Source organism: Eptesicus fuscus, chromosome 17, assembly GCF_027574615.1.
Source record: "Eptesicus fuscus isolate TK198812 chromosome 17, DD_ASM_mEF_20220401, whole genome shotgun sequence".
Lineage (NCBI taxonomy): Eukaryota > Metazoa > Chordata > Mammalia > Chiroptera > Vespertilionidae > Eptesicus > Eptesicus fuscus.
Window position 1 is genome coordinate 13127642 of NC_072489.1, and position 14389 is coordinate 13142030.

The window sequence follows — 14389 nt, forward strand, 5'->3', positions numbered from 1 at the left end:
TTTTTTAAAAAGTATTTTCTGTGATATTTAATGATATGGAGAAAAATGTTTACAATTTAATGTTAAGGAAAAATAGGATAAAAATTAGATGTTCAATCCAACCCTAATTTTGCAAAAATATGCACCCAAGAAAAAAGTATGAAAGAAATATATAAAAATATTAGTAATTGTTATCTGTGGGTAGTGGGATTGTAGGGGATTTTTATATTTTTTAATGAAACTTGTTATCCAAATTCTCTATGAGTCAGAGTTATTATTATAGGCAGAAATAAATTTAAAATGAATCATATGTAATAAAAGCCTAATATGCTAAGTGTCTGATCCTTTGTTCAACCATTTGACCAGTCGCTATGACGCACACTGACCACCAGGGGGCAGACGCTCCAACCAGTAGATTAGCTTGCTGCTGGGGTCCAACTGATCTGGACCGGGTAAAACGGGCCGGACCCGCCCTGGAGCCCTTTCCCGGTCCCTCCCCAGCCCTGATGCGATCGTGCACCAGTGGGGTCCCTTGGCCTGGCCTGAGCCCTCTCACAATCCGGGACCCCTCAGGATGTTGGAAAGCAGGTTTTGGCCCGATCCCTGCAGGCCAGGCTGAGGGACCCCACCGATGCACGAATCCATGCACGGGGCCTCTAGCATTTATAATAACCCCTCAAAGTTTGCTCTCTGAGTCTCTCTCTCTCCTGGAAACCAATGCTCCTTTCTGGCAACTGGGCTAGTGCATGGTTTTAAGGAGTGGGCCACTGCAGTACTCCTCTGTCATTACAAATCATAAAGAAATAAATTACTCTAAAGTTACAGGCACTCTTGTCACAGCAAGTAACCTGACAGATCTAAACCTCCATTTCCTTACCCATAAGATGGAAGAAGAGCTACTGCCCTTTCTTACATCACAAAGAGACTATAATGACTAAAGGAAGGGAAGAGATTTATTAGCCATTTAGAAGATAACACAATGGTAATTTAAGGAGCATTAGGTTATCAATGGTAGTTACAGCTTAGAAGATAGGACATTAAATCCTGGTGACAATATGAGCCCTGTTACCGCCTTGATCACAACAGTTTTTATGTTGGTGCGAATGGCAAGTAGATATTATTATTGTGGTTTCATGTTTTTACAGCAGGACTTTCCTCTTTGGAATTTTCATACCAAATTTCTGACTTTTAATGAACCCCATTTTCAAACATTCACAAAATAATGTCGTGCCAGAAAGCGTCACCAGAGGGCGCTGCATCACTTACAGAGTCCGCCTGGCTTTTCCACAGCAAAATCACTAAGATTGATGTCAGGAGGATTGCAACTGGGTCCAGGCCCCAGATAAATGAGACCTGGTGAACATTAATTATGATGGTGGGCCAAAATTTAATTAAATGAGCTTCTTTCTTCCTTTTGCCTATTACTTCAACCACTCTGCTTTTTCAGTTTCTATGCTTATGCACTTTTATTTATTTCTTTTCGATCAGTTGGGTTTATTCAGATTAGATTCTTTAGAAACTTGAAACTCTGGGTTGCTCTGAAAGCTGCCACAGGCCCATGTTCACATGATGAAGATGCACATTTGTAAATGTAGTTAGAAGTACATAAGTGACCTGCGTTGTTTGCAGAACAGAGGAAGTTGAAATTTCTACTTTAGTTGAGGCCTTCAGTTGCTTGTGCAATGGTCCTCAACTCCCAGTCTGCAGACACACCTACAAGATGTGAGGTGCACTGGGCTATTCCTAGTGTTTCTCTATCCTCTTCACGCGTCTGCGGCTGTGCCAGGCAGCGGGAGGGCAGTGAGTGGGCATGTGTCAGGGTTCAGAGGGCCATTCAGGCTGGAGTGGCTCTGCAGGCCCTGGAGGCCATCCTGGCTTGGCTGTGGGGGACCCTCCAGGCTGTCATGTAATAGCTGCAGCAGAGGGCAGGGTGACTGGCCTCAGTTCTCATTTCCACGGAGAGAAGGGCTCTCGGGATGTAGAACAGCAAAGTGGGGACAGGGAGCAACAATTTTCTGCCCGAACGCACCTGCCTCAGGGCGTGGTGCTTGCACGCACACGTGCTGGCTTGGGAGTGAGAAGAAACGGTCTGAGTGTGGCTGTCTGTTTTTGGGTCACAGTGATTACACAAAACATCTGTATGTTTTCCTTTTTATCCTTACAAATGACCCTTGAGGTGTGTGTGTGTGTGGGGGGGCAATTCCTGTGTTTATTCCAATTTACAAATGAGAAAACACAATGAATGAAAGGTCCCTAGGTCCCTTTTAAGTCTGAAGTTCCATCTTGCCTGTGCAGAAACTCTTCCTCAATTGGTGAGGCCAGGTGCAAGGTTTCCTGAACCTGGTGCACAAGTGTGTGGATGAGAAGAAAGCAGGAGGCAGCTGGGAAAGGCCTGAGGAGGTCTATTTCTGTGGATGGTGCTGAGTGGCAGCGCTGTCTCATTCAGTGCCCACCAGTCAGGCCACTTGGGAGGCAGCGAAGGACTGAGATTGTAGGGATGGCAGGACACCGACTTGCACAGCGAGGGTCTCTGATGAATACCAACTGAGCCCAGGTTTTGATAACACAGAAGTTGCTGAAAGCTGCAATCAGCACAGGCAGGGGTGATGAAGAGAGCAGGAGGTGGTGTCTAGTGGCCTCCCGCACTCTCTGGAAGGATGCTGAGATGAAGATGATGGTAGAGGAGAAACACAGCTGGGGATCCAGCATTTGGGGTAACGGAAGTCACAGCAACCAGTGGCCTGTTGCTAAGAGCCCCAGATGGTGTTTCAGCGGAACCCAGGTTGGTGGGGAAGTCCGGAGAAGCCTGGAGGGGATTGTTGGTTTCTAAAGCTCAGTTTTGCGGGGGAGGGAATCCATGATGGGGGTTTTCTATCCCCTGGGGAAAATGCCCTATCCTTTGCTGCTGTTTTTATGTTATGCATGTTTTGTTTTCAGATTTCAAATCTTGGACTTGATTTAAGGAAAACCCTTAAATTTCCTGACATAGAAGGAGGTCCAAAGGCTGCAAACTACAGCCATTTAGAAGGCTAATGAACCCAGGAACCTCAAGGCCACAGTCATCTGCTTGCACATCCCCACAGCATCCCCACCTCCACCCCCTCCCCAGTGCTGGACAGACCCAGGGCCTTTGCTGGGTGGGACTGATTGGGCAGAGAGGCCTTCAGAGTGGCTGCTGGACCTGGAAGACAAGGTTGGAGGTACCAAACGCATGACAATTCCATTTTCTGGAAAAGACTGTAGCTTTTTTTTACATACTGCTTTCGAGTACCAAACACCAAGAACTCTATCTCATTCCATTCCCCCCTTTGACCTTGGCTTTTCTCTAATGGGTGTGTGTCCTGAACGCAACGAATATGTTGTGAATGAAGCAGGAGGAGCTGCAAACATCCCATTCAGCCTCTCTGCCCAGCGCGGCCTCCTTTGCCAGGTCCTCTCCAGCATCCAGGGCCTTCAAGGGCGCGGGGCGGGGCTGAGCTCCGGCTCAGGCAGAGTGTCGGCCTATACAATGAAGGATGCTAACTTCCCCTCAGCACAGGAAGGGCTGGAAGGAACCGGAGAATTCCAATTAGACTTAAACTAATGAGCTGGAAGTGTTGGGGAAACCACTGTGGGCAATGAGGGGACAGTGTGATCATCTTCCTCTTAATCAGCACTGGAAGAACCTGTAGCCCAGCTGGTAGCACACGGAGGGGGGGGGGGGGCGAAGTTTCTGAGAACATCAGAAGGGGGACTCCCTCCGGGTAAAGGGATAAAGGCTGCGGAACAAACCCAGACTCTCACCTTTAAGCGGGGAGGAGGGAAGACCCTGGTGGGGAAAGGTGGGCTTGAATGGAGCCTGGAGCACCCCTTCTGCTATGGTAGCTGCCCTCCTCACACCATGGAGTCCAGCTAGATAAAAGAAAGCGACTTTAGGGAACTCAACTGCAGGTTGGAGCCGGCGCCGCCCCGAGGCCAAGGCCCCCTGCCCATCCTTGTCTACTTTCTTAGGCAGCCTCTGTCGCTTCAGGAGAAAAACCACCTGCTGCTGTCAAGGCCGCAGACCACTCGCCAGCCTCCCAGCCTCCCGATGGCCCTGCCTTCACGCACAGGGCCCAGGAGAATCTAGGAAGGGGGGACTGAGGAGCGAACTCAGGGTTGGTGGGGGACGAACTAGCGTGTGTACCTTGAAGAAGGGCCCTCCTCCCTCCCGAGGCCCAGGATCTAGGATCTTAAGGCGTGAGGCCTGTGGAATCCAGTCCACAGCTGGTCACCCCTCCCCTCCCCAATGGGGTCTCCTTTGGGAAAAATGGCCTGCTATGGGGGCCCACCCATCCTTTTCGGGACCTCCAGGGAGCTGTGCTGGGGGCGCAGAACACTGGAAAGAGTTGCGAGGACCAGTGCCTGGGCTTAGGGCGCTCTTCCTCGGACACTGGGGAGTGGCAGGGGTGCGTGCCAGGCCGCTGCCGAGGGGTCAACCTGCCCCTTGCCCAGCCCTGAGTCTTAGCGCCCCGCACCGCGAGCTTCCTTCCCTCCCGCCTGGGTGGCTGAGCCGCGCCGCTCCAGTTGCTGCAGCTGCTGGCGGCCGCGGGGAGCGCGGGGCGCGCGCCGAAGAGGCTCGGGCGGCGAGGACGGGGACGAGGAGGAGCCGGAGGAGGCAGGAGGAGGAACGGGCGGGGGCCGAGGAGGCTCCGCGGTGGCGACGCGCTCGGGGAGCGTGGGCTAGCGGCGGCGGCGCCCGGCGACCGGCCGCGATGAACCTGCCGCGGCCCAGTGCGCACAGGGGCGGGGAGCGCGAGCCGAGCGCAGCCGCGAGCGGAGGGCCGGCGTCCGGGCGGAGGGGGCCGATTATACATTATTAACGAGTTGCCGCCTAATAAGCTCAGAGCGGCTCGTCAGCAGCGCGAATAGCGCGCGGGGAGGGGGTCCCGGGCCAGAGCGCAGCGCACACGCGTGTCGCACGGCGGGCGGCGCCGCGCCGAGGGCACCCGGGCCCGCGCACAGAGCCGGGGCGGGCCCGGGGGCGGTGCAGACCCCGGACGCGGCAGCCCGCGGCGCCCCCTCAACAGCCGCGCTCCGGGCCAGCGCGACTCCGGGAGAGCGGGGCGCGTGCGGAGGAGGGGGAGCTGCCCCCGCTCCCCATCCCCCTCCCCCCCGGGCGGGCGGGCGGGCCGGCGGCCGGGGGGAGGGCGGGCGGCGCGGCTGGCTGTATATATCTCCGCGCACCCCGCCAGGTCGCGCACAGCGCCCCGAGCCCAGGCGCCTCCCCGCCCCCCTCCCCGCGCTCCGCGGCGGCGGCGGCGGCAGCAGGAGCAGCAATATGGCTGTTGATGGGTGTTCGGGGTGGCGCTGGCGGCGGGTGGAGCTCCCCCGAGCCCCTGCACCCGCTGCCCGTTGCTAGCTATGGCAAATGGTGGCGGCGGCGGCGGCGGCAGCAGCAGCGGCGGCGACGGCGGCGGCGGCGGCGGAGGCAGCAGTCTTAGAATGAGTAGCAATATCCACGCGAACCATCTCAGCCTAGACGCGTCCTCCTCCTCCTCCTCTTCCTCTTCTTCTTCATCCTCCTCTTCTTCTTCGTCCTCGGTCCACGAGCCCAAGATGGATGCGCTCATCATCCCGGTGACCATGGAGGTGCCGTGCGACAGCCGGGGCCAACGCATGTGGTGGGCTTTCCTGGCCTCCTCCATGGTGACTTTCTTCGGGGGCCTCTTCATCATCCTGCTCTGGCGGACGCTCAAGTACCTGTGGACCGTTTGCTGCCACTGCGGGGGCAAGACGAAGGTAAGGCGCGCCCTGGGCGCCCGTCCCCTGCGCCAGCCCCGCCGCTTCTCGGCGTCCCCAGCATCCCACCTCCTCGCTCCTCACCGCGCCGCGCGTCCCTCCATCCTAGGCTGCCTTCGCCTCGCCGCCTCCCCTGCCCTCCGCTCTCCCCGCGCCCTCGGATTTGGGCAGCGGGCGGCGCGGCGGAGGCGAGGAGTTGCCCCCAGCCGGTGCGCTCCGGGACGCGGACTCCCCATCCCGCTCCCTTGTTTATTGTTGTTTATTGTAGGGGTTGTCTGCGGCTGCGGCCGGGGTGGGGGACGCGTGCCGCTCGAGCGCTGTGCTGCGGGGTAGGGAGAGCTAACGTGGAAGCTGGGGGCGCTGGGTGCGTGTGCCCCGGGGCTCACCGCCGCCGCTCGGCTCCTAGCGGTGGGCGAGGGGAGCACGGCAGCCGCACTTTAGAAACCTGTTGGGAGATGAGTTCGTGGAGTCAGAAGAAAGGGAAAGTCTTTTCGGCAAAGGAGGAACCTTTTGGAATAGGAATCCCTGGGGAGGAACATGGCCAGAGGAAGTGGGGGAACCTGGGTGTGGGCGAGAAAAGTTGGGGAGATGTACCCCAGTTTGGGAGGTAACTCAGGGAGGTTGGCACTTTAGGAGTGTGGCGAGGTCACACATCTGATGTCACCCCCCTTTTCATCCCTTAGATATTCTCGTGGAACATACCCCCCACCCCCACCCCCACCCCAGCTTCTGGGGCATCTGTATTCTCGCCCCCATGCCACCTCCTTTAGGTCCCTGGCAATGCCACCGGCAACGTGGAGCTGGGGCGGGAGGTCCGCCTGGGAGCCGCGGAGGCCGCGGCTTCACGCGGAGCCTCCTCTCCGGTTCTGAGGTGGCTGGATGTGGGGTTAGGCTATTCCTGGCGCAGAGACGCCCACCAGCCCCGAGGCTCACTGGCTTTAGCACGGTTGCTAGGCTCACTGCCTGGTCTGTCGCTGGGTCGCTACAGACTGACCTCTGCCCTCCTGCCCCCACTGGCTGAAGGTGAGGGGGGCATAGAAAACTGCAGAATATAAAAGAAAGAACTGGAAAAAAGTGACCCCAGCTGCCTTCTGTTTGAGTAGTTCCCATCCTGGGGGACCTCCCAGGGCCAGCATTTTCAGAGGGAGGGGAGATGGAGGGGGTTAGGGGAGCAGTGCAAGGTAGAGCGAGATCCCTAATGTTCACACCTTTTCTGGGAAAGTTCATCCGAGGGCCCCTCAAAACTTCCACAGGGCACAGCAACTTGTCGCAGGCTCCTTAGTCGCTCCAGGAAGAGGTAGGGAAACAGGGGCTCTGGGTGACACAGGGTGAACCGAACCCCGCTCTCCTCATTAATTATACATCCTGTTGGGTGCTGAAGCTCAGCTGTGTTTTGTGGCAGCACGTTCGTGTTTTGGAAAATGCTGGTGTGTTGGAAATAAGGGAGAACAATTAAAGCCCTCCCTCTCTCCCTCTCCCGCTTCTCCGGAAGCCTTCAGGTACTGGGCTGGCCTGTTTCCTTTGGAGTTACTGCCTCAGCCAGAGGTTTCTCCTTACTTGTCACGGTGGAAAACCTCCCAATTCCCAGAGAAGCCACCAGATTAAGCAGAATCCTAACCATGAGACCCTGAGACCCTGTCCTTAGCATTGCTCTTCCCTTTACTGCCGCTCACTCATAGGCCTTCTTATCCATGCATTTACTCTCCTCCATTCCCCTTCCCTCTCCCCCGCATCCCCCCTGGAGTCTTCAGCCCTGAAGTGTATGTTCCTTTGCTGAGCTTCAGTGTCTGCCCTGAGGGGAAAGATAGCTTATGACTGTGTGCATCTACAATGTTTTCTAGACTGAGTGATTGAGTGATTTTGCTGAACTTTTTAACAGTCTCCTTATCCATAAGCAACTGGGCAATCTTGATGATAATGAAAACTTTGTTTTTCAATGAATCAAAGTAAGTTTGGGTGTTTCTGTAAGTCCTGGGGTTTTAAGCACTCTCCAACATCTTTCTGCTCTAGGGTATATATACATCAGTGCCACTGCAGTGCCCGGGATGAAATGCTAATCATATCGTTCCCATAAAGAATCGCTTTCCTGAATGATGACCAAGCACAACTTCTGTCAGTTTTCTCAAGAAAATAGAGTTTTGGCAATGGTCATTAGAAAAATAAAATAATCCCTACAAGGAGGCTATATTTTGTAGCTCTAAGACCTGCTGAGCTGACATAACTAGAAATTTCTACAAAAAATCAGAGATGCTTGCAGTTGGTTGGGAAGATGTGAGGCGATGTAGAACAAGGTCCGGGGGGCGCTTTTAATACCATCAGAGTTTGTTTTAAGCCACGCCCAGAATCTCTTTCTACCTGCCCCTTGATTTGCTCAATTAAACCGTGTGTAGCCAGCTCTTTATCCCCAGTGGTAAGAACTTAGGCCTTTTGTAAACTATTCTTTCTACCCTTGGTGTCCATTGCAGTCATGAACCTTTTGCCCTTCATTCTTTTTGCTTTCTAAGTATTTGGTAGTACAGAAGAGTGCATTTGGCTTGAACTTGGAATAATTACTTTACTGCTGGGTTTCTCAAGCAAACCTGGGCTGCTTTTCCCCAGAATGCTATTGGTCCTCACAGGTGTTCCCCCTCACCTTCATTCAGTCCCAAGGTGGTTTGACCAGGAGCTGGGGTCCATTGGGAGGCTGGTCCTTTTAGCATCAGAAATTGCCCCGGAGGTAAGTCGGCAGGGAGCTGTGGAACCACAGGCTTTGGGCCTCTGGGACCACACCATCCTTTCTGTTCAAAGGAACCCTGGGACTGTGGGTGCATCGGTGGTACCTTTGGCCTCTGAATCCCAAATGGTGAATGACTCCATTATTTTGAAAAGAACTGTGTGTGGGTTTTTCTTTTGAGGAAATAAATAGGACCATGAATCACATTCCCCTCCTATTGGGACCTTGGACACAGTCGTTTCAGTGCTGTGCCCTTTTCTGTTCCTGGTCACATTGTTTTTTTTTTTTTCTGTTGGGTCTCATCAGAGCTCTCTCTTGACTGGGCTGTGACATTTTGAGGTCCAATCCAGCAGCATACTGGTGTGAACAGGGAGCTGCTCTGGCAGCCTGAAGAAGGCCGTGACCTTGAAGAAGTCACTTAACCTCTCTGGTCTCTTTTCCTGTGTTTAAAATGTGGTCTTTGAATTCTGCGTTCTCATGTCCCTTCCTGCTCTCTGACTCAGTGTCAGGAAGTGGAAGGAGTTGAGAGACTGGGTAGAGTTCTAGCTCAGAGTGTGGTGCAGCCATTCCTTTAGGAATTCAGCCCGTCCACCCCACCTCCCCTTGTGTCTTTCTCTCCATCTCCTGCCCCTCGTCCAGCACACAGCCTCCTTTTCTTTCAATTGGTCTGGAAGCTGAGGCCGGCTTCCTGGGGAGCTTTGGTTTGCTGAGGGGCCTCATGTGGCGGCCTCCCTACTGCCCTTGAGCTAGAGCTGTTCCCCCTGTAGAAGTTTGGGCTTGATTGAGGCTGGTCTGCATGTAATGAATTATTGAGGTATTGTCTCCATGGTTGTGTCTGTAAAAAACAACACGTGTTCTCTGTCAGGCTCCTGACTAATATAAATATCAGATCCCATTATGGCTTGGTAATTACCCAGGGTCTGGCCTGATGCATCCAATCAGGGCTGGAGCTTCAGGGCCTCTGAATTCTCGATGCACATCGGCCCTTGTGTCTCGTCTCGCGCGTCCTGGGGATCAGCTGCATCGGACGACCTTCAAAGGCTCCTTGGATGAGATCACGTAGGCCTTGGAGAAGTTCTCAGTCCCACTCCAGCTGACCTTCTCTTACCCAGGCAGCTCTTGCTTCTCGGGCCTGGCTCTCTCTATGGAAATACACACTTGAGTAGAGACTACAGTCAGACCCACGTGCAAATCCTGGATCTCACATCTATTAGGAGGGCGTCTTTGTCGGGCAACCATGTCAAGCCTTGAATTCTTCATCTGTAAAAAGAGCACAGTGATGCTTACTTTGTAGGGTTCTTATAAGGAATGGCAACGATGGGCATGTAGCATCCAGCAAATGCCTGGCAGTTAGCCGGGCTCCTGTAGATGGGACCTGCTGTAGCTCCACCGAGTGGTGAGTTTATTTTCTCTTGGTTCCTTAACCTTTGGCCCCTGGAGGGCACAGACTACAACAAATAGAACTTTTGAGCCAGAAGGAATCTCAAAACCCTGAATTCAGCCTGAGGTTGGGCATTTGGCTGTTGCAGGGCTGGCAGAGTGGGGAGGGGCAGCCAAGGCAGGCTCTGTGGATGAGGCCTGGCAGGATGGCTGGTGCATTACGGTGTGGAGGTCCCTGGATGAGCATTGACAGGATGGGGCTCCAGCAGCTGTAGACCCATCAGAAGTGAAAGGTTTGTTGGGCAGGTGTGGCTGTCCCCCATCCCTTGAATTCTGGCTCCTCATGTCCGTTCCTGCTCTCTGATTCAGTGTCAGAAAGTGGAAGGAGTTGAGAGACTGGGTGAAGTTTCTAGCTCAGAGTGTGTTTTGCAGTGGTGCAGCCATTCCTTTAAGAATTCAGCTCGGCGCCCTGTTCATCCCTGTTAACCCCATTCTGGAGCTCACAGACCTGCTCCCCCAATAAGGTAACAGTGTCTTCACCAGGATGCTCTCTACCTGGACCAGCCTTAGCGTTTCCCGAAGTGAGTTCTGTGGGGCACTTGCCCTTGAAGTTACCTTGTGAGAAAATGGAGAGTCATGGCATACCTGCGTGCCCCTGGGAGAGCCCAGGCTGGGGGAATCCTGCAGGAGAGACATTGGTTAAGCTGCCCCTGACTGCTCACTTAGAGCAGCCTTGCCTAGATGTCGAGCCTGCTGTGCATACCTGAGAGTCAGCCTGTGACCTTGGGCAAGGACTTTACTACTATGTGCCTCAGTTTCCTCATCTGCAAATTGGGGATTGGAATAGAGCACAGCCCTATGGGATAGGTACTCCCTTTAACTCCATCTTACAGCACTTCCTAGGAGGACACGGCAACTGTAAGCCCTGGGCTGGCCCTGCTTCCAGTGCCCAGGGCCCTTGCCCACACATGCATCAGGAGGAAAGGAAGAACCGCCCTAGCATTTGGCCTGGGGGAGGAAGGATTCCTAGGTCAAGGCCAAGTGGTTTCACCACTGTCTTCTTCCCTGAATGGGGACATTCATTGGGTGCCTGGCAGCAGGGGTAATGCCAGCTTTGTCGGTTTCTCCTGCTTTCTCCCTGTCTCCTCACCCCCTCAACTAGGGCAGAGAAGCCTAGTGCTGAAGCAATCAGGTTGGCGTGGATTGCAATGCCAGGACCTCCTTCCCAAAGTGGCCAGCAGGGATGTCCCTGCTCACAGAGGCAGTGGCCATGCTAACCTGCCAATCACAGCAGCCGCCACCACCTTCCTGGGACTCCAGAGCTGTGGAGTCCCATGGAAAAAACTGTACTTGTGTTGGGATGCCACAGCTCCTGGGGCCCAGCTGAGAGCACTGGTCTTCATGGAGTCATGCGTGGGGGTCAGGCCAGATCGGGCTGGAGCAGGACCTCTGCAATCCCACAGCCATTCTGTGTGCCGTGGGGGGCACGCGTGTCTCCTTTGTTGAAATGCTTCCCGAGTGGGTGGAATCCGGCCCTGGCCACGTGGAGAAGGAAACTCAAAGGCCCCACCTTCCAGCGGCAGGGGTGACCCAGCATTCTGGATAGAAGGCTCAAGGAATATTCAACTGGGGTGTCAGATCTTCCCCTCCAACGGCTGGATAGAGCATCTAGCCGTCTAATCCTGGGGCTTCTCGCACCTTAATAGGCACATGAATCACCTGGGGAGCTATTAAAGTACAGGTTCTGATTAAGAAAGTCCACAGTGGACCCCGAGATCCTGCATTTCTGACAGGACGCTGGCAGGGCCGTGCTGCGCAGACCACAGTGTGAGTAGCGAGGGTCTGGTCCAGGCCTCAGCCTCCAGGCAGCCCCTCCCCGAAGACAGGCCTATTTTTAAGTTTGGACATTCCCCACTCCTCAGCGGTGGGAAGGGACGAGGAGCGGGAGGGTCACTGCGCTGGATGGCCAGGTCGAGAAAACCGCTCAGCCTCTCTGAGGTGCTGCGGTTCAGCCCGGGCGCCTCCCGCTAAGGCTGAGTGTTCAGGCGCCTGCTCCCCAGGAACCCACTGGCGCTACTGGTTTGGGGTAGGGTTGTGGTGGCCAGAGCAGGGTTCTGCAGATGTACAGGGTGTGGTCTGTGTGCGGTCAACATGTGGGCTCTCCCTCCTGCCAGCTGGGCACACTGCAAGGGGAGAGGCTTTCTGAAGTCCAGGATGGCTGCCCAGCCAAACCACCTTCTTGCAAAATTAAAGGCTCGCGGTGTGGCCAAGGCTGCGCTGTGGTGATGCTCCAGGAAGCCAGCTGCTGGCCGCTCCCTCCGGAGTGTTTGAAGTCAGAGCAAAGCAATACCGCCCGCCTGGCTTTCCATCGGGACCTGGGTGGGCCTTCCTAGGCAGAGGTGCAACTGGAAAGGACTGAGCTGGAGGCCTGGTGGCCGAGTGCGGAGAGATGGGTGGCCCTGTGCTGTGCAGCCCTCCCGTGGCCCCTCTCAGAAACCCCGCTGAGAGCACAATTCACAATAGCTAAGATCTGGAAACAGCCTAGGTGCCCATCAGCAGATGACTGGATCAGAAAACTGTGGTACATCTACACAATGGAATATTATGCTGCCATAAAAAAGAAGGAATTCTCATCATTTGCAGCAACCTGGATGGAATTGGAGAACATTATGCTGAGTGAAATAAGCCAGTCAATGAAAGAAAAATACCACATGATTTCACTCATTTATGGATAATAAAGAACACTATAAACTGATGAACAAAAAGATAGATACAGAGACAGTAAAGCATCAAACAGACGGTCAAATTACAGGGGGAAGGTTAGGGAGAGGTGGAGGAGATAAGAAATCAACGAAGGACTTGTATGCATGCATATAAGCATAGACAATGGACACAAAACTCTGGGGAGTAAGGGCATGTATGGGTGTGGGGTGGGGGGGACAATGGTAAGATATGTACACATATAATACCACAATAAAAAAAATGTCAAAAAAAAAAAAAGAAAGAAACCCCGCTGAGGAAACGGAGACTAGCTCCTCTCCCCGCAGCAAGGTCTGTCGCAGCTCACTCTGTCAGGGGCTTTTCCTTGAGCTGTGCTCTTTCTGTTGTCCCTTGTCCAAGGGCGGGCCCGGAGTACACTGGACCCACAAGCATCTCCAGCAGTCCAGGTGAAGAAGGGCTTAGTAGAATGCCCAACACACAGTCAGTGCTCAGATCGAATGGTTATCATGGTGGTGGTTTCTGCTTTCATTGCACGGTAAGTGTATCCTGCATACCGAGTTAGGTGCTGGGGGAACTATAAGACCCAGCTCTGACTTTTAGCTGACAGGGTCACAAGCAAAAGAGCCCAGTTATCTTCTCATGGGGCATGCACATGTCTGATCTCTGAGTTGCCTGCAAACCCCTTGAGGGCGGGAAGTGAGTCCTATAAATGCAAGCACGTATGTTAGTTGGGAGCTGGGTGGGAATGTAGTAGGTGCAAACACATTTTGCTGTATTTTTTTTTTTTTTTGCGGGGGCTGTAATTTGTTAGAAGCTATGAAGAAACTCTGGGTGAATGAGATGAGCTGATTTGGTGACCAAGTGCTGTTTGAGTCACTCCTGGATTTTAATTGTCCACACCGCCTGCTCTCTCTTGACCAGTGGGTGACAAGGATTTAGTTCAGGACGAGCAGTTGTACATGAGGTGCATGAGTCAGGCAGGGGATGGAAGGGCAGCTTCCAAAGAATGGCAGCTTGAAGATGAAATTTGCTTTGTTTTTGGCATTATTAGGTGGTTGTCTTTGGGACATTATGTCTAATTGCCAATTTGGAAATGTAATCGCATTCCAGGTCCACAATGGGTCTACTTAACATCGCGAAGCCGGCCTCCGAGCCATCTCCCTGGAAGATCTCATGTCCTGTGTATCTAATGCTTTCCATGGCCCAACGCGTAGTTATTCAAAACATCTCAGTGACGGGTATTCTTTATGCTGTTTCCTTGCCCCCTACCAGGTTTTCTCAGGGGCCACATCCCCGTGCACTCTGGGTATTGCCAGGCAATTAGCAGAAAAGCCTATATTCCTTCCTTTTTCTCCTTCCTTTTGCTCATCATTCTTTCCTTTCTTCCTTAGTGGTTTCTGCCAAGTCCAGGATCAGAGGGGCTGAAGTTTGGAGGTTAGTGGACAACAATAGGGGCTTGATCTTGCAAGTTTGGAAGCACGTGGAATTACAAAGTCAGAGTGGTGGAAGGGGGCTTCGGGGCCCGGGCCTGCTTCCTCCCCAGTACCACAGGAAGCCTCAGAACCCTGGTGTCTGGGCCGCGCTGGGAGCCCTCTGCCCCATCGCCAGTGCAGATGAGGGTGTCCATCATCTCCTGAGGCCACCATTCCATTGGGGATCCCCCGCCCCTTTGAATGAATGGAAAGATCTTTCTCCTTGCATTCGTCCCTCTTTGTTTTGGTTCATTTCCAGGACCCCTGGAACAAGTCTTGGTAGATGATAGGCTTCACATTCTAAATCCAGCCCAGGAAGACCCAGAGGTGGGCGGTATTGAGGTGTCAGCAACGTTGTTGAGAC

The 14389-nt window shown here is 53.7% G+C and overlaps 1 protein-coding gene across 22 annotated transcripts in view; it reads left to right on the plus strand.

Moving 5' to 3' along the window:
- The first annotated feature begins 5361 nt into the window (after nucleotides 1-5361).
- Nucleotides 5362-14389, plus strand: part of KCNMA1 (potassium calcium-activated channel subfamily M alpha 1) — a 689823-nt gene continuing 680795 nt past the window's right edge. For all 22 annotated transcript variants that reach the window (XM_054729031.1, XM_008145306.3, XM_008145307.3 and 19 more), the window contains exon 1: nucleotides 5362-5739. In XM_054729031.1, coding sequence (XP_054585006.1) covers nucleotides 5362-5739 — 378 coding nt within the window. The remainder of the gene's footprint in view (nucleotides 5740-14389) is intronic.